Raw genomic sequence first — 26302 nt, forward strand, 5'->3', positions numbered from 1 at the left:
TCAACTCGTACTTGTGTGGGCTGGAATGTTGCAGTTTCAACTAATGCAAATTTTGACATTAGGTTGAAGAATGTTCAGCAGTTTCCTCATCACTGATGTGACTGGACAATCTTCCAATGCTTTTTCTAGGAGCTCATCTAAATCTTTCAGCACAGCTACAAGCATAGGGCAACACAGAGCACTACAGCCCTTGGAGGAGTACCAGGGCACAGGTGTCTCTGAAGTACAATTCCTCTGGTACTCCCTGTTCTCTGCGGATGGAGGAGAATAGTGCATCGGGTGGGGGGAAGGAGGGGGAGATGAAGGGAGGGGATTACTCCTGACTGACTACACCTTGTGCTCAGTTGCTCACTTTTGGGTGAACAGTCCCTGTTCCCCACCCACACCCAGAACAGGCTCCACATAAGTGCTATATGGCCACACCAGGGGAAAAGGGATTATTCCCCTTTATTGCCTGTGTGGCCATGCAGAACCCAGGCACAATTTAGTACAGTGTAAATATGGGGTGTTGTTACCTTCATGAAATAATATGGTTTATTGTTTGCATAATCTTAGCATAGTACATTTACAGCAATTCCTCATTACATATTCAATATCAGTGCACCTTGTGTAACATTTTTAACAAGAGCTGCTATATGTCTGCCTTGGCAAAATAGATCATTTTGTGCTAAATATGATTCCCAACAAGGACGCCATTTGATGCTAGTTGTGATTATGTTACTTTTCTTGAGATGATCACTGGGAAGGTAATGATCCACCCAAACTCATTTCATGCATCATATTAGTAATAAACTGAGTTCAAGAGATTTTCAAATTTAGACAACAAGCAACGTTATGAGAAACATTCGAACAGACCAGCATTACTGATAAAGCGAATCAAGAACTTTCACATAAAGTTAAAGTAAATTCGGTACAAAGGGTAGTCTTCGTTAAATAATGAAGTAAATAAAGGCTGTTAAGGGGCAAAACATTAAAAAATAAATAGAGATGAAGAGGAGGATTGTTGTCACCAGCACAGACATCAAAGCACCGTGAAAATAATCAGCCTACATCGATGAAAAATGATCTGGCTAACAAGCAGCCACATCATAATTCTTTCACTAAATATATGGCTGGTAATGCTAGGGGTCTGAGTAATTATGACACAATACTAGCACCAGGCAGTGTCAAAAAAAAAAAAAAAAGGAATTCATATTCCTTCCAACTGTAAAATAGTTTGTTCTGATCTAGATACCAAGGAACATCACATGCCTGTTATATGACTTTTTTGAACAATGCCTTGCACAATTAGACAAACAATAAATGGTAAACAACAACTTGAGCCATTCTTTTTACTCCCGTATTGTGATCCTCATCAACAAGAATTTCCTAGAATATCCATGTCCTCTGAAACTTTGTTATGACTTGCAGCAACTGCAACAAGAAATCCTTTGAGCACTGTTGCTAGCTGGTCCATGTTAAAGCATCTTGGGGATGGGGCCATATAAAGAATCAGGAAAACATTATCATCTCTCTAACAGCCTCCTCCTTTTGCTATCCCCAGAGAATCAGACCCCAAATACCTTCAAAGGTTTTATAGAAGAGGCAATTACAAAAGAGAAACCTATCTGCAGGGAGTAACTGTGTTCAATGGGTTGGATTTACATGTCCACTAGGATTTAAACAACTCGGCTTTATCCCCGATGTTTGGCTGATGTGCAGTGAACTTCTGTGGAGAGCATAGAAAACAACTCAGGTCCAGGTTTGATCCCAAAAGAAGAAATTATTTTTTCTTTGGTAGATGAAAGGTAATATATTATGGACCCAACAGTCAGAAAGGTGTGATAAACCTCAATGCAAAGACTTAGAGCCTGAGTCAGACTGACCAGGAATGAGAGGAAATGATCCACTGCTTGAGCAGAAATGTCTTCAGGCATTATGGTTGAAGAGATCAAGTGCAGCATTCACGACTGGTAGCATGAACACCAGTGGCCTCTATTGGGGCATAATATTTTCTGGACACTATCAGTTGTGAAGTGAACAACAGAATGCAAGCTCTGGTTTTTGCTTGTTCTGCGTGCTCAAATGGGACATGAAATATATCACTTATCTGCATAAGGAATAGCATGCAAAAAGTGTGTGCAAGGCTTCACGCATGTAAAGAGGGGCCACACATTTTGAAACTCAGAGCTTAGATCACAGTGCCAATGCAAGATACCAAATCAGAAATGAGGCACCATGATGAGAAAAATCATCTCTCCCACTTGACCTTTTCTGTTGGGCAAGCCACACAACTATACTCTGATTCCCCATTCTGTATTTAAAATTATTTCAAAACAGCCAATTTGTTTTGGCATCTTTTTACAAAAACTGTTAAAAAATAAATATAAATATTAAGCCTCATAAAAAGTTACCTTTGATGGCAGCTAAATATCCGCGTAGCTCTCTCTGGAGCCTGGAACCTTCCGCCTGAAAAAAAGAAAGACATGAAAATAGAGGTTGTATATCTAGAATGTAGCTGAGCAAAATCCACATACCTCCAGAATGGGCATTTTCCACCAGTGTCTCATGTGCTTTAAAATACATCCATATAACAGTTATTTAAAATAACTGAAAGTGCCTCTAAAGCTAAATTAGCAATAAAAACCAATTTCAGAAAATATCCATCAGATCATGCCAAATTATGACTTATTCTAAACATTACATACACCCTCTTTGTGCATGTGTGTATATGTACACACACAGATACACACACGCAGATGTTGGCTCATATAAATCTTATGCACCACTTAAACTATCATTTGAGGTTTTAGTTGGGGGAATAGTCCTTGTGCTGGCCCTCCACACAGAGAAGAATTCCAATTAGCAAGAGGGTCATGTATTTCAAAGCCAAGGTCTGGTCGACATGTATGATATCCTATCTTTTCCCTAACAATGATGAACATGTAATTAATTAAAATCCAGAATCTACCTGCTATTGAAGTCAATGGAACTAAGCCAATTTATATAGTTGAAGATCTGGCCCCAATTGTAAATCTCATAATAGTTTGGCAAAGGGATTTCAAAAATAATTTAGAAGTTTTTTTTACTGGCTATTGTAAAAAATAAAGTCATTTTACCCTTTAAATTATTTCTAAAGGTCTTTTCAATCCTTATTGCACTATTGGCAATTTTTCAGAAAATTGCTGCCATAATGGCACTAAATAACCACTGAAATGTTACTGGAAACTTAATATTGTTCCAAAAGGATAAAGCACTCTAAAGAAAAATACTTTGGCAATAAAATCCTACAGTCTGCTCTGAAATCTTAACTGTTTCCTTTGCAAGTACATCAAGGGAATCTTTCTTTATCTATTAATATCCTTTGAGAATCCCAAAGATCATATGTAAGAATACTGATTGGTGTACTTTAGCTGTGATTGTAACACAGTTCATGCTTCACACTTCAGAGGAGTATTTACAAAAAAGAAAATCTGTCATATTTTAGTGTCCCTAAGCATACTTCAGATCCAAAAAGCTGTTCTTTAGGATACTTTTCATATTCTGCAGAATGAGGGACACCTTTGATGTATATTACTGCCCAATATCCTTTAAACAGCTCTTTTGAAGCTATCTTTTAAGAATATTAGCTTGCTGTCATATTTTCTCATGTATGTCCGAGCTCTGCCTAACTGAAGCATCAGTTGTGTGTTCTGAGCTTTAATCATGTTTTTATTATGAAAGTTAGGAGCCACTTTTGGGAGCTATCTGAACGTTCTGGGGAGCGGGGGGTGGATCTCAGCTGGTGTACACTAAAATCAGTGGAGCAATGACGCTTTACACCCATTGAGGATCTGCCCTTAGGTGCCTAAAGTGCTCAGGTAAGGTGCGCATAAATGGCTGGGATAAGTATCTCTTGTGATTTTGTCAGATTAGATAAATACACAATTTAAATGGTTTAATACAAATTATCCTCACTGAAAAAGGTACTTTTGAAATGAATGTACTGTTGGAGTGTGAGCTATGTAAATTAAAGTTGTTTGTTTTCTGCAGAATTGGGCATTATGAGTGGCTGCAAAAGCACAATTTTCTATGCTGCCTGTAGACTGAAACTGCTGGGGAAGTTGTCATCCCAGTATCAAGGAGGAGTAGGAGCTATGGGCCACTCTACTTACCTGACCCAGGGAGAGGAGAGGAGTTTCTCCTCTGCTTTTAGCAGAGAAAGAGGAGCTGTGCGCTCCCTCTGATTTCACCGCACCACCAACCTGTCTGGTGAGAGGAGAATTCAGTTCCCATTCATAATTTCTTTACTGAGACAGTTAACATGGGTTCTAGTCCAATTGTAACACTGGGATTTTAGATGTAGACACACTTCTACTATGAACCAGATTAAATCCCCCATCTCGTATCGCAAACAGACGGTTAGATTGTAAAGACTTTCAGTCGTTCATTAACTTGATGGATTTTACTCAGTGAGAAACAACTGGAAGGTTCCATAGCCTGTTACCAATCCTCTGAGCTATCCAGGTCCCATTTTAAGTACAATGTCTATGTACTGTTCAGAGGTAAACGACAGAATTGTATATGATATACTACCACAGTAGTAGAATAACAAGTATGCAACAAAAGATGCGGTAGTGACACAAGTTATTCAGGAAATAGTTTCCAATTCCACATACTATTTTAGGATAACATCACAAAAACTATGTAATATTTTATGGCCAGTCAGTAAATGTCATGAGTTGCCAGTGACCACTAGACATACAGACATATGAAAAAAGGTCATATTTGATCATATCGACTGTTAGCATTATCCTTCTGTATGAACAGTCAGAACTTAAAAGGTGCAGCTCTCTCAATCTATGCTATTTTAGGGCTCAAGTCACTGACGTATCTAAGCAACAAAGAACTCCACCAGCAAATATTCTATGAGACACAGCCAGTTCCAACTTTCATTAACATCAGTAGCAAAAGTCCCACAGACTTCAATGACAGGAGAATTAGGCCTTACTAGACAAAAAGGAAAATTTGCTTCAGAAATCCTCTGCCCTGTCAATTTTACAGTGTAGCTGTTGGTGAAGATATTTGATCAGCTAACAAACTGTTTTTTCACATAGTGAAATCAATGCACTCCTCTCTTGTCCCCACTATCATGCACCCTCTGTACTGTGAGCAATAAGAACAAGAGAGAAATGCTTTGGCATCTTGTTTTTCAATTTTAACCACATCTCATATTTTTCCCCTCTGTTCTTTGAATGTTCCCATAGTCTTGTCTTTCAATTTTAAAGGGTTTTCTTTTCTATTCTTCCAGGTTACGCTTATGGTGCTAGAAGCCCTGGAATACTTCAACAACACCTCACATCAGACATGAAACTGAAATTTAAACCATGCATTTAAGGATGAACTCGAGTGAAAGAAAAATACAACTATAGCAAAAGAAAAAAAACCCACTAAATTTACCGCTGTAATGAATGTGCTATGATGGATATATGCAAAGGATTCCCCTTCCTTTCTGAGCCATCACACTAAAGCATTCGCTAGCTCTGAAATCATTGTTGCATGAATTTGCATTAAGACAATCAGTCTATCAACTTTGTTAATTGAGATGTAGCTTCCAGAAGGAAAATAACTGGCATGTACCAGTCTGCTGCTGTATTCATCTGTAAAGAGTGCACCCAAAAGAGACTTTAAAAACAAATCATGTCTTATTTATTTGCAGACACTGATATCTATTTTACCATCATTGTATACAATAAAAACATGACAGCAAACAGAATATTAGTTTTATAATACATAAAAACAGACGAAGAAAAAAAACTCAAAAAGGATAGCAGAATCCTCACAATCCAGTAATTTGATGTCAATCAGAATATTACCATTAGGCCACACATTGTCAAAGTTAATATATATGTTCAGAATAATCTCATAGGCGATCTCATTAGATTGCACATACTAGTGATATGGGATGCTCAACATCCAAAATAATACCATTTGACCTATCTCTTACTAAAAAAACAACACAAAACTCTACTGTGATGTCCAAAACAGTAACTTACAATGGTGTTTTGAACAATTATTGTATACAAATCCTTGGTCTTGGGGTCACACATCACTCTCTTCTTCTCTTTTATTCACCAACCCTGGTGTCCTATTTTATAATCAGCAATATCCTGTGGTCAACAAAGGCACGATCACCTTGGGGTAGGGGTCAAGCACAGACAACACGTTGAGGGAGGCCAGGAAAATCCTTGACTATTATGGAGCCCCTAACCCTCCATAGCCATGGGGCTCCATGGTCCCTTAAACCAGTAATGAGCCCTTTAAATGAAAAATATAAATATGGTACAGTAGGTAGGCATATTTTGAATCACAAATTAAAACACTAAGGGGCAAATTCAGTCACATGAGTGACAAAATTGGTGTAAGACTCTGGAAACTTTTCTAGATGTGGAGGAAGAAAATTAGAAATGGAGCTGCAACTGGAAGGTTCTGCCATCAGACACATTAGAAATGTCTCCCCCCCCCATTTAGTATGTGAATGTCACTGCTTCGTGAATTTAGGAAAATTCCTTAGTATCAGCTTACGGAACTGTTACAAAGCATCATTGTTTCACACTTTCTTTGAACAAGAAAGATAGGGACATGATTTTCTTAATCATTTCATTTACAAGACGCAGCTACAATGCAATTTATGCAGCAAGGCTGAAAGTATCACGTATTTGATATCTGAAAGAAATAAACCATCTGAACTTAATGAGAGTCAAGAGCATTGTCTACCACCTGATTGCCACAGGTGCAGATTCCTTGTTAAACTGTGAGGCAGAATTACAAAAGGGTTAATCAATTATCTAAGCCTAACAGAACATTGTCATTTTATAACTAAATATGTCTGGTACAACAGTTCAAATTAAGGCATTTCCTTTGTCAGTCAGCTGACATGCTTTATTGAAATATGCAGTTATTAGTCTTAGCAAAAAAAACTAGGCTGTCATCAAGGGCTTCAATTTGCATACATTTTAGATGAAGACTGACATTCTTTAGAGACATCAAAGTATGAATTTAAAGAATTGTTAACAGCAGGGAAAGCTTGAAAAATATAAAGGACTAAATCCTACCCATTGGTATGCATGGTAACTCAATGGGAGGTATATGTGCATATCAAATGGCAAAAATGTACACCAACCCTGTTTTTAACATCATTTTCTATCTCTATCTATCTAGGCTTGTGTATGGTTCCCATCACTGTGGTATCTGACTGCCTCCCCAAATCAGGAAGTGCACTCAATGATATATTCTTCTGTCTCTTTTCCACCAGCCAGCAGAGACTGGATTCTTTTATTTTTCTTTGGTGATGTTACTGTGAGAAGTCTAGGTTGAAAGAGGTAGGGTTTGAATGATAGAATCAGAGAGTTTAAGGCCAGAAGGGACCACCAGATGATCCAGTATGACCTCCCGTGTATCACAGACCATCGACACCACCCAGCATCTGCACACTGAACCCATCAACTGAAATTAGAGCATTGGGAGATGAAGCTATTGTGTGCCACAAGCACACCAATGCCCAAGCACCACAATGGCAGACAAATGATTAAGTGAGAGATATTCAGATGATCCTGGCAAGCAACCTGTGCCCCAGGCTGGAGACCAAGTAGAAAACCTGGCAAAGTCACTGTCAATCTGACATAGGGCAATATTCCCTCCTGGTCCCACATATGGCAATCAGTTGAGCATGTGATCAAGAACTAGCCAGATGAACAACTGAACGAGAGAATTCTCAGTACCACCTCACGCTCTCCAGTGTCCCATCTTCAGTTAGGCCATTTCTGATGCTTCAGAAGAAGAAAAAAAAAAACAACAAACCACAACAGAACTCACAACAACAACCAACCACCCACAACAGAATATTCGGGGGGGGGAGTATAAGATTTTAGAAACATAAGATATAAACTGGAAGAGACCTTCCAGGGCTGCTGAGCTCAGCCCTCCTTCTCCACAGGCAACCCCATCATACAATCATAAATTTGTCAAGCTCTCTCTTAAAACTAATTGTTTGCCCCCACAACTCCTACTAGGAGGCTGTTCCAGAACCTCACTCTTCTGATTATTGGAAACCTTCCTTTATTTATGGTCAGTTTGTATCCATTTGCTCTTGTGCCAACATCATTTTTTAGCTTAAATAGCTCTTCTTCCTCCTTGGTATTTACCCCCCGATGTATACACAGAGATCAGTCACAGCCCCGCTCAGCCTTGATTTTACTTGGCTAAATAAAGTGAACTCTTTCAGCCTCCTCTCATAAAATAGGCTCTCTATTCCCCTGATAATCCTAGTAGATTTTCTTTGTACCTGTTCCACTTTGACTTCATCTTTCTTAAACATGGGTGAACAGAATTGTACACAGTATTCACTTAATATGATCAGCAAATTTCATGAGCGCACTCCTACTTCATTTGCCAATGTCATTAATAAAAATATTAATCATTTGCCAATGTCATTAATAAAAATATTTAATAAATCCCAAGACCGATCCTGGAGGAACTCCACTAGTAACCTCCCTCCAGTACGTACACATCACAACCTTTCAGCACAATCCACATTGCTGATATACAAGACTGCCTTGCTACCTATACTTCTCTCTCTCTCACTTGAGCAGTACATAGCCGTCAATACCTGTATTCCAGTCATGACTGTTATTCCACCATGTTTCTGTAATCCCTGTCTTAATGAGGAGAGAAGACACCCCCAGTAAAAGATGATCTTACTGTAGTGCTCACTTCCTCTAAGCATTACCTTCTCACCCCCAACATCACCTCAGACTTTCCAGTCTTGATTTTTGTAAAACAAACCTACACACAAAATCTAATATTAAAGACATGTGCCATTCACATTGCTTGCACTTCCCTTATCCATTATATCCCACTAATTAATTATCTCATAAGATTCTTATTTCTTTATTATATATGAATGGGAAATGTATGGTGCTTTACAGTGTAAGTCTGTGATTAGTGTAATGAAAGAAGTGGCAAATTCAGGCATCGAGAGGATGAGATGAGCTGATACAGAGAGAGCCTTTGTTAAAACACAAATATCTGGGCTAATTAACCAAAGTTTAAAAAAAAAGCACCTCTTCTTGACAATTTAGAAAAGGCACAAATGCACTAGTACCTCTTAGATTATGAAACAGGTTTTCCTTGATTTGTCCTGATAGAAGTCAACCACAGAAGTCAATTTTTTCACATCTTATGTTTATTGCCTGCCATATACTGTTCCATTCAGGATATTCTACTCATGGTATTTTTTGGTCTCTAACGTTTATATCTTTTTCCTGTTTTCTAATGGAGATAACTAGAGGTCTGAGCCTGCATTATTTATATACCTCAATCTTACACTGGAGTCAAAGAAAATGTTGGGTATGTCAGGAATGCAGGATCAGACTCTAAAGTGTGTGCCTGAATATAATCTATATCTACATGCAGTGCTATATAGATCTACACTTTCTATAACTATACTTTGCCTCTGTATCTATACTTATATCCTACCTATATGTGTACCTATATGCATTTATGATCTATATCTAAATGCTGTGTGTTAGTGGGCTTCTTAACAAATGTACTTTTTATGCTCATTTACTTTAATATTTTTTAAAAAAATTAAAGAGTAATTGGGCCATGTTGGGGGGCAGTGTTAAAACATTCCATATCCACCAGGATAGATCTGCTGAACTGCATCCCCTCCATTTGTCAAAGCCCAGATATTGATTAAGTCTCGTGTCTCAGTGGGCAGATACTTGAAGTGTTCCTTAAGTAAGACACAACAGTATGTTTGATAAACACTGAATGATAATTTGACTTAAAAAAAAATCACAGCAAGGTTTTCTCTTAGAGAAAGCAACTAACAGTCATTAAAAAAAGGCTGAGATATAACAGATATAAATCACACATCCAAGAAGTGTCAAGATGCAATCTAAATTAACCTTTATTTGATTAAGCTTTCTATTTTAGATTTTGTAGGAGTGAACATCTAAAAAGCCCCACCCAAACCCAACCAACTACAGTCTCATGTGAATTGTGGAATTCATTAGAGAGTAGACAAGTATCTCCTGAAAAAATAAACCTATGAAAGTACAGATTCTCCACTTTCCTGAGATCACACCTAGTTGGAAACTAGTGAGACTGATATGGGATTTAATTGTACACTTGGTCACCTAGTAGTCCTGGTGAAATGCACAAACAGGGTGCGTGTTTTTGAGCTTTCATAGCCTATCAGTGTGCCCATAGTGATCATGCATACATTTTAGGACAAAATGATTCCCAGTGGCGAGCAGGAATGCATTCCTCCTCCTTCCCTGATGACTTGCAGTGTTTATTCCCATCCTCACTGGACTCAGTGGTCAGCATGCATCTCAGCTGTGCCATAGGCTTGCTCCAGGGCAGATGTCTGTTAGCTGAACAGGGGACTTTCACTGATCACCAGTTTTGAGAAGAGGGAAAAATATTCCCCACTGGAGATTAAATATTCTTTGGAGAGTCTAGCTTTCTGCAGAGTATCCACTGGGAATCACTTTTGGCATCACTCTGTTTTAGGAAAGAAGGCTATATTAACAGACAGAGATATGGGAACCCACATGTAAATCACACATTTTTCTCACAAAATACTAAGTGTCACAAGTTCTCTGCAGTTTTATGCTGAGATTTTCAAAACTGTAAGGGAATAATACAAGTTAATGGGAATTAGACTTCTAAATCACTCTGGCAGCTTTGAAAAATCTTGTTTTTTGACTGGCCCCTTTTTCCCTCCCAAGCCCAACCACAGGAGTGAGTGTGAAATGGGCTCTACCCTCATCATGATGCAGTACAGATTTAAGATCTATAGGTGGAGTGCCCAGGCATTCCAACAAAACAAAGGTTGCTGTAGAATTTCAGTTCAGATTAATTCCAGGTGACTAGAGTACATATTGGTGCCCTCCTTCGCCTTCATACCTTTTAGTCTCTGACTGATACTGAGAAAAGGGCCACAAGGACCCTTAGTTAGCTACCAGGTGATAGTTTGTTACTCTTCATTCTCTTAATAAAAATTGTGGGTTAAGAACCAGATTCACAGCTGGTGTAAATCAGTGTAGCTACATTGCTTTTTCATCAGACAAGGATCGGGCCCTCATACTTTCACCAAATGATTTGTTTGAGTGCATTTTCTTATCACATGGTGGCAGCAGCAACAACAAATGGTAGCATAAAGCACGTGAATGGAAACTTGGAGCTAGATCCTCTGCTGATGTAAACCACCGTAGCTCCAGTGTAGTCAATGGCACAACACCGAGTTACACTAACTGAGGATCTAACATTCCCCCCACACACATCGGCCCCCAACCCAAAGAATAGACCAACTAGGGACTTTTTGGGGATCCCATAATATATACACCAGCCAAGAACAGCAACTGCCCCAACCTGTCCCTCACGTGTATAATGTGAATTTTCTAAATCAACTAAAGGAGCAAGCTTTGCTCAGTGAAGAAAAGCCTCTTTATTTTCTCATAATTTTATAAACCAACAACCGGAACACTAGACATTCTACTTAATTTTCATCCTGGCAACATTTTATTTTCTAACAGTGAGTGGTGGATAGGCTATGTTTTATTTACAGCCTAATGGAAATACCTGTAACTTCTGCAATGGAAAACAAAACACAAATGGTCTCACATACTGATGGAGCAACTGAGCAATTAAAGATAAAGATGCACAGGAGACATTAAACAGAATATTGATCTGTTATGAATTATAATGCTGGCATTATTCTGATTAGAATACACTTAGCGACAAGGGAATCGCGGTTTAACTTTGCATAATATTAGTCAGCAAGTAATAAATTCTTTCCATGAGACTGGGATCAGAAAATAAAGAGAAAATAAAAATTAAGTGCAAGATGCACTTGCTTGAACAATAGAGCAGAGAAAAAATTTAGGCCCAAAGCCTTCATCATGTTTATTAGTACAAACTCCCACTAGAATCAGTGATATTTTTGCCTGAGAGAGGAACATGCAAGATTTGACACTTGTTATTTTTACTTTAGGCTTGATTAAAAGGCTAGGCATGTTCACAATTAGCTTGTGCAGAAAGGAAGAAATAAAGCTTCAGGAATTGCTATCTTTTAGTATACAGAAAATTCTGTGTTCTATACGAACCTATTCACAGTACATGAGTTCTGTTTAATAGTGACAACTTCCTTGTGAGATGGGCAGTTTTCTTGTTTGCATATCAAAATAAAGATAAGATATAAATATGTTTTATGTATTGTTTAAAATCCAAATCTCGTTGCTCTGTGCGAAGAGATCCTGGGTCAGTTCTGGTATCCAGCTTCTTCTGATTCATAGGACTTGGAAACTATGTAAAGACAGCCTGCTCTGTGCCTGCAAAAAATGAACTGACTCATGTTAGCCTGTAGTGATTCATCTGGCCAATTCAACAGCTGGTTTGATAGGCCACAAAGAGGCTTCTATTCTGTAGTCCTCAGTCAAGAGGTGAATGGTGGTGGGTAAATCTGAAGGAATTCAGGATTCTCAGGGATCCTAAATCAGATGAAATTTGGGGGGGCACAGGGGAGCTCAGTTCAAAGTGCCTCCAGACACACCATACAGTTGACTTTTTTGTTCAACAACAGCTTTGTTTCATCAAGGTGCATAGCAGATTACTAAAATTAAGCATGTGGTGATACTCACATGGTTAAGTATCTTGCTGAATCTGAACCTGAAGAAGAGCTCTGTGTAGCTCAAAAGCTTGTCTCTCTCTCCAACAGAAGCTGCTCCAATAAAAAGATATTATCTCACCCACCTTGTCTCTCTAATGTCCTGGATCTGACACCACTACAACAATGCTGCAAACAAGAAATGGCCTTGGCTAAAGACTGGATGACCCATATGTAGATTTTGATGAACGTATATATTGATGGCAATGAGGCTGCCTAGCAGATCTCAGTACAGGGGAGACAACTTCCTTTCCTGAGTCTGTCAGTGCTCCAAAGGACTGACTTTGATGCTTAATGAAAAGAAGATTATTTCTTCCATCCATTTTGAGAATGAATGCTGCGACAGTTGTGAGAACTGCTTCTCTGCGTTAAAACTAGTATACTGGAAGTCTTCTCTGAGGAGACCCAACTTCAAAAACTCATCTGATTGGAAATAGTAGCTATTGGCACACCTATTTTAATGGATAGAAAGTATAGTGACACCTCCAGCAGGGGTCTGGGTAGTGCTGTATGGAGCAGAATGATGTCCCACGGCAGTTTTCTGTGAGCTTGTGAAAAAGGGTTGTTGCCCCAAGGAAACATTTAATGTTGGGATTCCTTTTCTTGAGCATGCTGATAACAGAAACTTGGCCTTTTTGCTTGGATATTCTTATACACCCACATTAAAGTCCTTCTGATGGAACTCAAGGCTATGTTTCATTTGTTTACTACGGTAGCTAGATAATGGACTTTGTGCCAACCAACAGAGTAAGTTATAATTTTTTTTTACTTCCTTTTATAATTTTTTTTAATTCCTTTTTGGGTCTAGGAGAGTGAAATCACTTCATCCAAGTATTCATTTTGAACCTGTCTGGTCCAAGATCAAGAACAGTTTTTTGCAACCATAGATCTCTTCCATGAGACAGAGATTTCAAAAAGTCCAGTGCTAGGTTCTTCAGCCAGAAAGGAAAACAGTACATCCCTACTTTTATACTGTCCTGGAGAGCAGTGATGAAGGTGGAGAGGCACAGAGCAAAGACACTGCCCAGTCCTATGAAAGGTCATTCACTACGCAGATCTTGACAGGGCACTTTACAGCTGTTACCAAGTTGCAAGAAGATGAATCATCAGTTGATTAAACTGACTTACAATGAGAGAGGATACTTCTGGCTGCAGGTTCCACTCTGCTTAATCCAATCCTTAGTCATGTAAGGATTGGTGTTCATGTCCTCCTTTATGGGCAGTACATACAAAGATAGGAAACTTTGCTCTGCCAAGGATAGAAGTTGATTTTCTCTCTAGGATAGGGCTGATCATGTTCTTCCTCGCTTATTTACAAAAATGTCATGACCAAAACAAGTCTGTTATGCATGGAAGCAGCAGTGCCCTGAGACCTCGGTGCATAGGCTGTGGAGCAGTGGGGAGACACCACAGCCTGACCACTTTGAATGGGAGTGGGGGATCTGGTCCAAAATTGTCAGGTCATAATGCCACTCACTCAAAGTTTGAGGGGATGAGTGGGTGGACTCATGTGCCTGGGGTCCAGGCTGCTGGTGGGGGGGCGGGGGAAGAAGGGTTCCTGAGAGAGGTAGAAGGTCAGGCAGGATATCTGTGCCACCTCTTCAACTTTAAATAGTACTCTGTAGCTCCAACCTCAGGAATCACTATGTTCTAGCTGGTGGATGCTGTGCTCTGTCTCTGGTACCCATTTCCTGGATTGAAATGGGATCTAAATGAACCTTCCTCCATTATCCCCAGTTGGCCTCTGACCTAAAGAGCCCTCTGCCTGGTTTGCCAATCAGTTAATCTCTTAAAAATATCTGATTCTCCGCATTCACCAGTTGAGGGAGGGGAGAATTTACAATGGGACTGTGATCTCTGCCAATGGATGTGGAAGGAATAACAAATAATACTGGACAGGCCTTCTATGCACTCTAGTTCACTGAAGCATGTCTGTGTCTGAGATCAGAATTCCCAATAGGCTCCAATAGTAACTGGATTTTTGTTTCTGTTTATGGTTTTTGTGGCCATTTTCAGTTAATATTCGTCTGAAACAAGACTTTGTACCAGATAGTATTCTTCCTCAGCCCAGCCCTTTGATTGACTTCTCTGGTACCATGTGTCTGTGTTTATTATGAATCCAACATATTCCAGAAACCATATGATTCCGTGGTTAGTTTCAACTCTCTCTGTACAGAGTTCTGATAAGAAAAATTATCCAGAAAGAGAGAAAAGTGATTTTTCTTCTTCTTTAAGCCATTATTAACACTAACACAATCCTGGAAGAAATGTTAGCATTGCCAGCATGTGCAGGAGCTTAGGGTGTCATAACTGATCTTTTTTTTTTTTCCAGCAGGTGAGGTGGTCTGTTGCCACCTGAGAATCTTCATGCCCACAAAGGGGACTGAGGTGATGTCTTCCTGGAACTGGCTATCTGTGAAGGGCCAGTGTATTGAGAAGGCCATTCTTTCAGTTAACATCTTCCCTAGCTGGAAACACTGGGTCTTCGACCATCAGAGGAGATAGCCACATTTACTTTTAGTAGTTACACTAGCTTGAATTTGGGCTGATGTTCACTGAGGAACATTCTAGCCTTATAAAATGTGGGCTAAGGGTTAGACGTAAATAAATGGTGGGCCAAGAAGAGATCCCTTGCTTGAGATTCCTGGTGCCTGCTTATGGAAACAAAGTGGGCACTGGAGAATGGTGCTGTGTCCAGCGCTGGCCATCTGCGGTTTATGGGGAAAATGGATGGGTAGGGCCATCAGAGGCATGGCCGCTAATGTAGGCTATAGGAACCCAGGCACAATCTTCCATCTGGCTTCATGCCTCTAACATAGATAGAGGCAGGGGAGGAAGGAAAGTTGCTTGCCCCTGGAGCAAGTTCTTTCCTGTTAGGGAAGAGGGGTGAGATGATCCTGCCTGGATAAGTAGAGATATGGACTGCATTCTGCCCACAGAACTCATCAAGCTCCCCCAGTGAGACACGTGATAAGGGAGGGAGAAAGTGAAACAGACCTTTCTTTTATCCTCTGGCATTTCTCAATTTGGCTCTCTCGCTGAAGCCTGCATGGGCACCAGTGGCTGCAAATACCTCAGAGGGGAAGCAAAGCTGAAGGGACAATTTCCCCAGAACTCAAATGCAGCCCTAGGGCACAGCTGGGAATCAGATGGATGCATTATTGGGCCAAGTTGCTAGTCATAGATTTTAAGTGAAGTTTGGAATTTCCCTTAAAATGTTCTCTGACAAGGAGGTTTGGTTGAGCTGCTTTGAAAGCTGAGAAATGCTACATTCATCAGAATGGGTGTTAATTCAGATGCACAATGATAATATTTTATATCTGAACTTTGTCAACTATTTCACTGTTGATCAAAGCAAGGACAAACCAAGAGGAGGCATATTATGAAGACCTATGCAAATGGACAGGTTTTTGTTTTTCCATAATCAAGCACCAGGAACCAAGCAGAGCCTATTGGTACATCTGAACCCCACTGAGGGGGAATGAAGCCCAAGGAGCCCAATCGAGCTCAGAGAGCATGCATGATCAAATTTTGAACATCTGCACTATCTACTCAAAATGATGTCAATTTGGAACATCATGTGGGCAGGGCTTATTGTGTGGGTGGAGATTAGAAGAGGAATGCTAATCCTTTCCCTCTCAGTTCAATCCCTTGCCCTATGTTATGGTTATGTCCTGATTTAGTGCTATCTAGAGTCTGCTGTGCCCATGACTGCTCATTATTTACTGACTGTCCACCAAAGACTGAGAAGATAAATAAAATTAGCATCATCAGCCTTGTTTCCCCAGAGCAAGACTTCCCAGCAGGAAAATACCACTACAGCAAATTCTTCAAAAACAAATTATTTTGAGACAAAATTTTGCTGAAATAGGAGATTCCCCCCATCCTTTCATCTTCCTTCTTAATTCTCCTTCTATTACTAGAGTTATTTGGCTAAAAATTACATCTTACAGGAACTTTGTTTCTTAACAGGGCCTCATTCCTCTCACCTTTGCTCCAACTAAAGAGAAAACATATACCTCTCTTTTTGACATCACAATTAATTGCCATGCAACTAAAATGATTATGGCTCCCCACTCAACAATAAGCAGCTACAGAAGAGGAAGTAGAAAAATGTCCCATGTTAATGTAAATGTCCCTGTTAAAAATACAAGATCCTTGCATGGCCCAGCAGCTCCCAGCACTGCTCTCTGCTTTGGGCCCAGTGGCTCATGGTACTTCCATCTCCCTCCGGGTCTCAGGAAGGTGAGCGAAGAACCACCCTCCCAGAACAGTGACTGCTACTGCCTCCCTTCCCTTGAATGGAGGGATGGAGAAGTGATGATCCACCTGGCCAAGCAATTCCTGAAGCCTCCATTGCTCCAGGGTCTCAGGGAGAGAGGAGTGCAAATCCTTTACCTCAGTGGCTCTCTGCACCACCCTCCACTAATTGCAAGGACACTGAGCAGGAGCCCAGCTGGGGCTGGCCAGCCTGGAGTAAGTGAGGTCAGGGAGGAATGAGCAGTGTCTGTATGGGGGTATTAGACAGCAAGTGGGACTGGGGTAGGGGGTAATAGGAGCCTACATAAGAAAAAGACCCAAAAATCGGGACTGTCCCTATAAAATCGGGACATCTGGTCAACCTAGGGGGTATGTCTACACTACGGGATTATTCTGATTTTCCAGAAACTGGTTTTTTAAAAACACATTGTATAAAGTCAAGTGCACGCGGCCACGCTAAGCACATTAATTCAGCGGTGTGCGTCCATGTACCCAGGCTAGTGTCGATTTCTGGAGCGTTGTACTGTGGGTAGCTATCCCATAGCTATCCTCCGCCCCTTGGAATTCTGGGTTGAAATCCCAGTGCCTGATGGGGCAAAAAACATTGTCGTGGGTGGTTCTGGGTACAGCCTCACCCCTCCCTCCCTGAAAGCTGCAGACAACCATTTCGTGCCTATTTTCCTGGGTGAACTGAGCAAACGCCATAGCACAGCAAGCATGGACCCTGCTGAGCTCAAGACAGCAATCATGGACGTTGTAAACACCTCGCGCATTCTTGTGCAGTCTATGCTGAACCAGGATCTGCAAAACCAGGCGAGGAAGAGGCGGCTACGGCAGCGCGGCGACGAGAGTGATGAGGACATGGACACAGAATTCTCTCAAACTGCGGGCCCCTGCGCTTTGGAGATCCTGCTGGTAATGAGGCAGGTTCTAGCCATTGAATGTCAATTTTGGCCCCGGGAAACAAGCACAGACTGGTGGGACCGCATAGTGTTGCAGGTGTGGGAAGATTCCCAGTGGCTGCGAAACTTTCGCATGCGTAAGGGCACTTTCATGGAACTTTGTGACTTGCTTTCCCCTGCCCTGAAACGCCAGAATACCAAGATGAGAGCAGCCCTCACAGTTGAGAAGCGAGTGGCAATAGCCTTCTGGAAGCTTGCAACACCAGACAGCTACCGGTCAGTCGGGAATCAATTTGGAATGGGCAAATCTACTGTGAGGGCTGCTGTGATGCAAGTAGCCAAAGCAATCACTAAGCTGCTGCTATGAAAGGTAGTGCCTCTGGGAAATGTGCAGGTCATAGTGGATGGCTTTGCTGCAATGGGATTCCCTAACTGTGATGGGACAATAGATGGAACCCATATCCCTATCTTGGCACCGGAGCACCAGGGCACCCACTACATAAACCGCAAGGGGTACTTTTCCATGGTGCTGCAAGCACTGGTGGATCACAAGGGACGTTTCACCAACATCCATGTGGGATGGCCAGGAAGGGTTCATGACACTCGCATCTTCAGAAACACTACTCTGTTTAAACGGCTGCAGCAAGGGAATTACTTCCCAGACCAGAAAATAACAGTTGGGGATGTTGAAATGCCTGTAGTTATCCTGGGTGACCCAGTCTACCCCTTGATGCCATGGCTCATGAAGCCATACACAGGCAGCCTGGACAGTAATCAGGAGTTGTTCAACTACAGGCTGAACAAGTGCATAATGGTGGTAGAATGTACATTTGGTCGTTTAAAGGCGCGCTAGTGCACATTACTGACTCGCTCAGACCTCAGCCAAACCAATGTCCCCTTTGTTATTGCTGCTTGCTGTGTGTTCCACAATCTCTGTGAGAGTAAGGGGGAGACTTTTACGGCAGGGTGGGAGGCTGGGGCAAATCACCTGGCCGCTGATTACGCGCAGCCAGACACCAGGGCGATTGGAAGAGCACACCAGGAAGTGGTGCGCATCAGAGAAGCTTTGAAAACCAGTTTCATCACGGGCCAGGGTACGGTGTGACTTCTGTGTTTGTTTCCCCTTGTTGAACCTCCCCCCTTGATTGACTCATTCCCTGTAAGCAACCCACCCTCCTCCTTCGATTACAGCTTGCTTAAGGAAATAAAGTCACTATCATTTATAAAGCATGTATTCTTTATTAAAAAGTCATTATAAAAAGAGGGAGAGAAATGACAAGGTAGCCCGGGTGGGGTTTGGGAGGAGGATAGAAGGGAAGGAAAAGGCCACTAAAAAAATTTCAAAATAATGACAGCCTTTTGGTTGGGCTGTCCACTGGGGTGGAGTGGGCAGGTGCACGGAGCCTCCCCCCATGCGTTCTTACACGTCTGGGTGAGGAGGATATGGAACATGGTGAGAGGTGAGGGTGGTTAAACAGGGGCTGCAGCGGCACTCTGTGATCCTGCTGCTGTTCCTGAAGCTCCACCAGACGCCGGAGCATGTCAGTTTGATCACGCAGCGGGCCCAGAGTTGCACCCCGCCACCTCTCATCCTCCTGCCGCCACCTCTCATCTCGAGTATCTCTCCTGTCCTCACGTTGGTCCCTCCCGTCCTCATGTTCACTGGCATCTCTCCTGTAATTTGATACCACGTCCTTCCACTCATTCAGATGAGCTCTTTCATTGAGGGTCACTTCCATGATTTCCGAGAACATTTTGTCTCGCGTCTTTTTTTTCCAACACCTTATCTGAGATAGCCTTCGGGATGGAGTAGGGAGGCTTGAAAAATTTGCAGCTGCATGAGGGAGGGGAAAAAAGGAGAGAAGTATTTTAAAAGATACATTTTACAGAACAATGGTTATACTCTTTCACAGTGAACAACATTATTCACCTTACATAGCACATGTGATCTCACTACAAGGTCGCATTTTGCATCTTAATATTGAGTGCCTGCGGCTCTGGTGTTAGAGATCTCACAGACGCAGGTCCGGGCAGCAGAATTAGGCTTGCATGCAGCCATGGTAAGCCACTGTCTTTTGGCTTCTGCACCCTTCTTATATCCAGCGCCCTCCTTTACCAAATAGCAAGCAAAGCCCATTGAGTGCTGCTTCTTTCCTGTTAACATGCAGCAGCAGATACGCCCCCCCCCCATCCAATTCTCTGGGATGATTGCTTTACCCCTCTCCCCACTGCGTGGCTAGTATCATGGAAAATCACTGCTAAACACCCACCTCCCCCGCCCTCCACCGTGTGGCTGGTAGCAGGGAAGATCCCTGCTAGCCAAGCGTGAAAAAGCTCAGCGCCAATCACACCCCACCCCCCTGCTTGGCTACCTGCAGGGAAGGATTTCTTTTAAGCCACAGGCAAACAGCCCAGTAGGAATGGCCATCTCTGTCCCCTTAATTAAATTCCTTAATTTCAACCAGGTTACCATGAATGATATCACTCTCCTGAGGATAACACAGCGAGATAAAGAACGGATGTTGCTTGAATGCCAGCAAACACCGGGACCTTATGCAGCTAGGCTTTATCATGCAATGATACCAGATTACTTGCTACATGCATGGCGTGGTCAAGTGTCCTACCATGGAGGACGGAATAAGGCTGCCCTGCCCAGAAACCTTCTGTAAAGGGTTTGGGAGTACCTCCAGGAGAGCTTCATGGAGATGTCTCTGGAGGATTTCCACTCCATCTCCAGACATGTTAACAGACTTTTCTAATAACTGTACTGGCCGCGAATGCATCCCAAGTCCTCAGGGCAAATTAATCATTAAAAAACGCTTGCTTTTAAACCATGTTTTATATTTACAAAAGATACACTCACCAGAGGTCCCTTCCATGGCTTCATTGTCTGGGATAGTGGCTTGGGTGGGCTGGGAGGGTAATTCCGTCAGGGTGAGAAAAAGCTCCTGGCTATTGGGGAGAATGAAGTGCTGTGTGCTCTCTGCAAACTCATCCTCTTCTTCCTCCTCCTTATCTTCCCCGTCCGCAGAATCCTCAGGCATGGCTGAGATTACCACCCCCACCTCGGAATCCACGGACAGGGGTGGGGTAGTGGTGGCGGACCCCCCCGAGAATTGCATGCAGCTCAGCGTAGAAGCTGCATGTTTTCGGCCCTGCCCCGGACCTTCCGTTTGCTTCTTTGGTTTTCTGGTAGGCTTGTCTGAGCTCCTTAACTTTAACCCGGCATGGTACTGAGTCCCTGGTGTGGCCTCTCTCCATCATGACCTTGAAAAAACATTTGAAAAAATTTCCATTTCGTCTTTTGGAACGGAGTTCTGTCAGCACGGAATCCTCTCCCTATATAACGATCAGATCCAGTACCTCCTGTGCAGTCCATGCTGGAGCACTTTTTCAATTCTCAGACTGCATAGTTACTTGTGCTGATGAGCTCTGCATGGTCACCTGTGCTGGTGAGCTCTCCACGCTGGGCAAACACGAAATGAAATTCAAAAGTTGGTGGGGTTTTTCCTGTCTACCTGGCCAGTGCATCCGAGTTCAGATTGCTGTCCAGAGTGGACACAATGGTGCACTGTGGGATAGGCCAATCCCAGAGGCCAATACTGTCGAATTGCAGCCACACTAACTCTAATTCAAAATGGCAATACCAATTTCAGCGCTACTCCCCTCGTCGGGGAGGAGTACAGAAATCGGTTTTAAGAGCCCTTTATATCGAAATAAAGGGCTTCGTTGTGTGGATGGGTGCAGGGTTAATTCAGTTTAACGCTGCTAAATTCGGTATAAACGAGTAGTGTAGACCAGGCCTGGGAGATACACCAGTGAGTGGCATGGGGAGGGACTGATTCAGGGTAGGAATCACAAACATGGACAGTCTCATGCTCCCAAAGCCAATTTTCAGTGCCATACTAAAATGTGAAGGACCAACCCTGATGCTCCCCCAGTCCTAGTTACATCTCCCACGAGTGAGTTTCTGGGTTGTAAGAGGGGGTATGAACAACCAGAGGTGATGGAGATACAAGTCAGTCCCTCACGGCTTCTCATTTAATGTGGCCATTTCACCATGTTAGCTCATTTCTAATGGGGTTGTTTTTATAGAAAACATCTTGATACAGATGAACTTTTAAAAAAATAAATTTGTTATTTTCACTTACATATGAAACATTTTAGAAGAATAAAACAGATCTTTTGTATCTCGAGTACATTCAACAACAGATCGAGAAATATAACTTCTTGGGCCTTAACTATTTGAGTGTCTTTATATGTGAGCTAAACCGCATGCAAAGGAAAGGACAGAAAGACTATGGTTAAACCTCTGGAGACCTGGATTCACACTTATCTTACTTAACAAATGAAACAATCTTGGTAGAATTTATCTAATTCTTAATGGGCATTAATTCACACTAGAAAGCTGCCATGGAATTCAGTATAATTAGTCACCTCTGATCAGTACAGCAAGGAGTAATAGAGGTTAGAATTTAGAGTACATTGTAAGCGGCGTAGATAATAAGGTCTTTGGGACAGACAGCATGTCATCATATGTGTACCGACAGCACCTAGCACAATGAAGCCCCAATCTTGATTGGCTGCCTGGGCACTGTCGTGACATTAATATTTACAATAATAATAATTAGTATTATTAATACATCAAGAGGGCAGTTCAGGAAGAATACACACTATAGTCTATAACGTTCATGTTCAACTTCAGACTTTGACAACTACTAAGTCTAATACAGCCAAGAAAACAAGCAAAGAAATCACACAAATATGTCTCCCCTTTCTAAAATACAGCTACAGGTTTGCATTTGCAGTATTAATTTGGGTCAGATTCTGTTCTCAGTTACACTGTTGTACATCCACAGTCACTCCAGTGAGTTACATTGTGTTCAAGAGAGTGCCTTCAGCTTCAGAATGGTGTTGCATGAAATCAGAACCTGGTCCTTTATTACAAATGTTGGGCCCAAGCCTGCAATCCCTTTGCAAGCAAAACTTGAACTGAGTTTTGTTTACAGGAAGACTGCTGGATGCAATCCTTTAGCTGTAAACAGGGCCAGCGCTTGCATTGAGGCGGCTTAGGCAATCGCCTAGGGCGCCAGCATTATTAGGGAGCGGCAATTTGCCGGAGGGGGAGGCAGGTGGCTCCGGTGGACCTGCCGCAGTCATGTCTGCAGAGGGTCCATTGGTCCGTGGCTCCGGTGGAGCTGCCGCAGGCATGCCTGCGGACTGTCCGCTTGTCCCGCACGGCTGCGGCAGCTCCACTGGAGCCGCGGACCAATGGACCTTCCGCAGAAATGGCTGCGGCAGCTCCACCGAAGCCGCGGGAGCGGCTCGCGGGGCGGCGAAATGGCTGTGCGCCTAGGGTGTGAGAAACCCTGGCGCCGGTCCTGGCTGTAAATCTTCATACAATGTGTCTGACCAGTTGCCCGAAAGCATGTTCATCACAATCAATGAATTCAAATACACCCCAATTTTTTCATGATATACAAACCAAACAAGTAACTGACCTCTTGTCGTTTGAAGTTTTGAACATATTCTTCAAACTGTTCATCTTTTGTTTCATCAGCTTTCCCCAGCTTTTGAAGTACCTAAATTGGAAAGAAGGGGGAAAAAAGAATAATTGCATTATGTCTAGTAAGGAGAATATTTAAGAGTCACAGTAGAACAACGTCGTGACTTTAACTGCCTCTGTTCTCACCAGAGCTGCTGTTATGTTTTAATGGCATTTTACTTTTTAGCTGTGGTATGCACTATAATATACAACTTGTCTCCAGAGTACATATATGATACTACTACCTTTGCAAAAAATAAAGGAAGATTATAGAGACAAAACTCTACAACGCTGGGGGGGGAGGAGAATGTGTGGAGTGCTTGCTCTCTTTTTATGAAGCAATACATATTTCTGACACTGAAATAACCCAAAGGTTCAAAGAAAGAAAGATTTTCTGGAACCATCAGCTTCAGTCAAAGTGTGATGGAGCAAAAATAAAAATTCATAGACCTCTTCTACATCTTATGACTCACTCTGTGTTAAACTATTAACATGATCCTGATTTGTATGGCTCTTAACAAGAAATACAGAGTGAAAAACTGAAAATCACAAATAATAATTATTTTAAACTTGTACTAGAATTGGTATTTAGTCCTCCCATTCATTCAAGAGTACTCATTATGAGTGTTATATATAATTGATTTGTAGCAAGGCTAGTCATGTGGTAATATTTTGGAAAACCATGCAATCCTACTATACTTTTCATCTGTTTGACTACCTATATGCACTCTATTATTAAAATCTCTCTCCTCAGCACTTATTTTAATATTCCAAACAAAAGTTTAATTCTTTCCCCCCAAATGTGGAATTTCTCCACAATGTATTTATTCATATACACACACGGAGTGAAATCCTGGCACCACTGAAACCAATGGTAAAACTGTATTGACTTCAGTGAAGCCAAGATTTTACCCGCGGTATGTAGCTGTTGGCCCTGCCACTAAAAATCTTCAAGAGTTTCCTATATCAGAGGACAAGAACAAATGGCAGGGACGGGCAGAAATATAAACAATTAATTAGCAACATCTCCTAGTCTGCAGAAAACAAGTACTTTATGCACCTGGTCCACTCATTATCTTCTCTCTAATTTCTACTAATTATGCCTTGGACTGGTTAGAGGCCACAAAAACTGGGCAAGTAAAGGAGAACAGAAGTGCAGCATGGTTGGTAATGATAAAGGTGAATGCAATGTATGACAGATATGACAATACCCTGCAATATCCTGACAAACCTTAAACTTCATTCAATAAGTATTTTAGGAGTTCACTGTATTAAAAATGCAAATGTTCATGTACTATCGAGTGATTGTATGTATTTCCATGGGGGCGGGGGATCTCAGCCCCCTAGGAACTAAGTGGAGGTTGGTCAGGTAAATGATTTAGGTGGGTGGTTAGGCAAATTCACTCAGAGAACCTCCAGAGAGAGCTACGATCACCTGAAGAGAAGCTCATCTATACTGGTTCAAACTGGATTTTCTGGGACCAATAGACAAATAAAGGATTTTTGGTTAAAAAGCAGAAGTTAAAAGTGACTCGGGGCCTTCCTTCTGATCCAGCAAAGAGACAGGAACCTCTAGTTCAATGGAGGGTATATCGCCCAATCCTTAGGGAAGGACTTTCAAATACTGAGACCCCATAAGGCTGATGGTGCTTGTTCTGAGCTGAGCTTGTGTGAACTTGTGACCACAAGAGAACCCATAGATAGGGTCTGAAGGACTGTTCACTGGCCAGAGACCTTATTGGAGTTGGGATGATCTATGGAAAGCTTATTAGCATGCGTGTAGGTTCTTCCATTGTGTTAGTAGGTTTTCTCTGAATGCTTTCATTTTAAGAATAAATGTGCTTGCTTACATAGAGCTGTGTGATAACCTAACTGTGGCAACCATGCTGTGTACCATCTCTGAGAAGAGAAGTGAAGCAGGCCTGCTTAGGCAGTCTGTCTTTTGCTGAGGCTCACACAGTATAGTCAGGGAACTGTGCAGCCTGCAAATACCCTTAGGATTGAAGGTCCAGGTCTCCACCCAAAAGAGGTGACAGCTGATGAGCCAGGGGCCTAGAGTAGATGCATTCGTTGGACCACAGAGGTGGACTACAGGTGCAGCTACCCTGAACAGTGACACAATGATTATGATATCACTAATCCACTGAAAGTAGTTTCTGACATCTCCACTATAGGCAGATGCTGAAGAGATGGCAGTAGGGGAAAATAATTTAAAAAGCTAGTAGTTTACTGGTCTTAAGCACATTTTAGATTTTTGTTCATCTCAATGGTCTTTTTTAGCCTGTTGTGACTGGTCGCTGGGAGCATCAACTTTCCTCACCAAACACTCACCAACTTCTTGTGCATCACATCTTTATGCACGTTGACAGAAGAAAACTGAATCTTTGAAAGATGGAGCAAATGAAGCCACTTGAATCAGATCTAGAAGGGAACCTGATAAAAGCAGCCACATGTCAGCTACCAAAGGCAATTATATAGCCCACATTACTGTAGTATCTGAGTGCCTCAGTCTTTTAATGTATATATCCTCACCACACACCTGTGAGGAGGGGAATGGGAGAAGTATAATTATTTTAAATTTTACAGAAGGGGAGCTGAGGGATAGAAAAGCTTAATGACTTGCCCAAAGTCACACAAAATCTGCAGCAGAACAAAGATGCAAAACTGGATCTCCTGAGTCCCACGCTAGAGCCCTCACCACTGGACCATCTATCCAATCTCTCTTTCTTCAGGATAACCATATTTTCCTGAAAACAAATGGTATTGCAGACAAATAGGAGAGGGAGCATGGGAGACCCAGAGGCACCAGAGAGGTACATTTTAGTGGGACCAGGTATGGGATTGCAAAGTTAGGGGGAAAATTCAAAATTTTTAAGAATATCTTGATCTATGAAAGAATGT

The 26302-nt window shown here is 41.9% G+C and overlaps 1 protein-coding gene across 2 annotated transcripts in view; it reads right to left on the reverse strand.

The window, feature by feature from the left end:
- The window catches only part of AMPH (amphiphysin), a 193252-nt gene that overhangs the window by 91937 nt on the left and 75013 nt on the right, over positions 1–26302 (reverse strand). For both annotated transcript variants that reach the window (XM_050937702.1, XM_050937701.1), the window contains exons 2-3: positions 23358–23438; positions 2394–2448 (exon numbers count right to left, since the gene is read on the reverse strand). In XM_050937702.1, coding sequence (XP_050793659.1) covers positions 2394–2448; positions 23358–23438 — 136 coding nt within the window. The remainder of the gene's footprint in view (positions 1–2393; positions 2449–23357; positions 23439–26302) is intronic.

The sequence above is a fragment of the Gopherus flavomarginatus genome, chromosome 2, assembly GCF_025201925.1.
Source record: "Gopherus flavomarginatus isolate rGopFla2 chromosome 2, rGopFla2.mat.asm, whole genome shotgun sequence".
Taxonomy (NCBI): domain Eukaryota; kingdom Metazoa; phylum Chordata; order Testudines; family Testudinidae; genus Gopherus; species Gopherus flavomarginatus.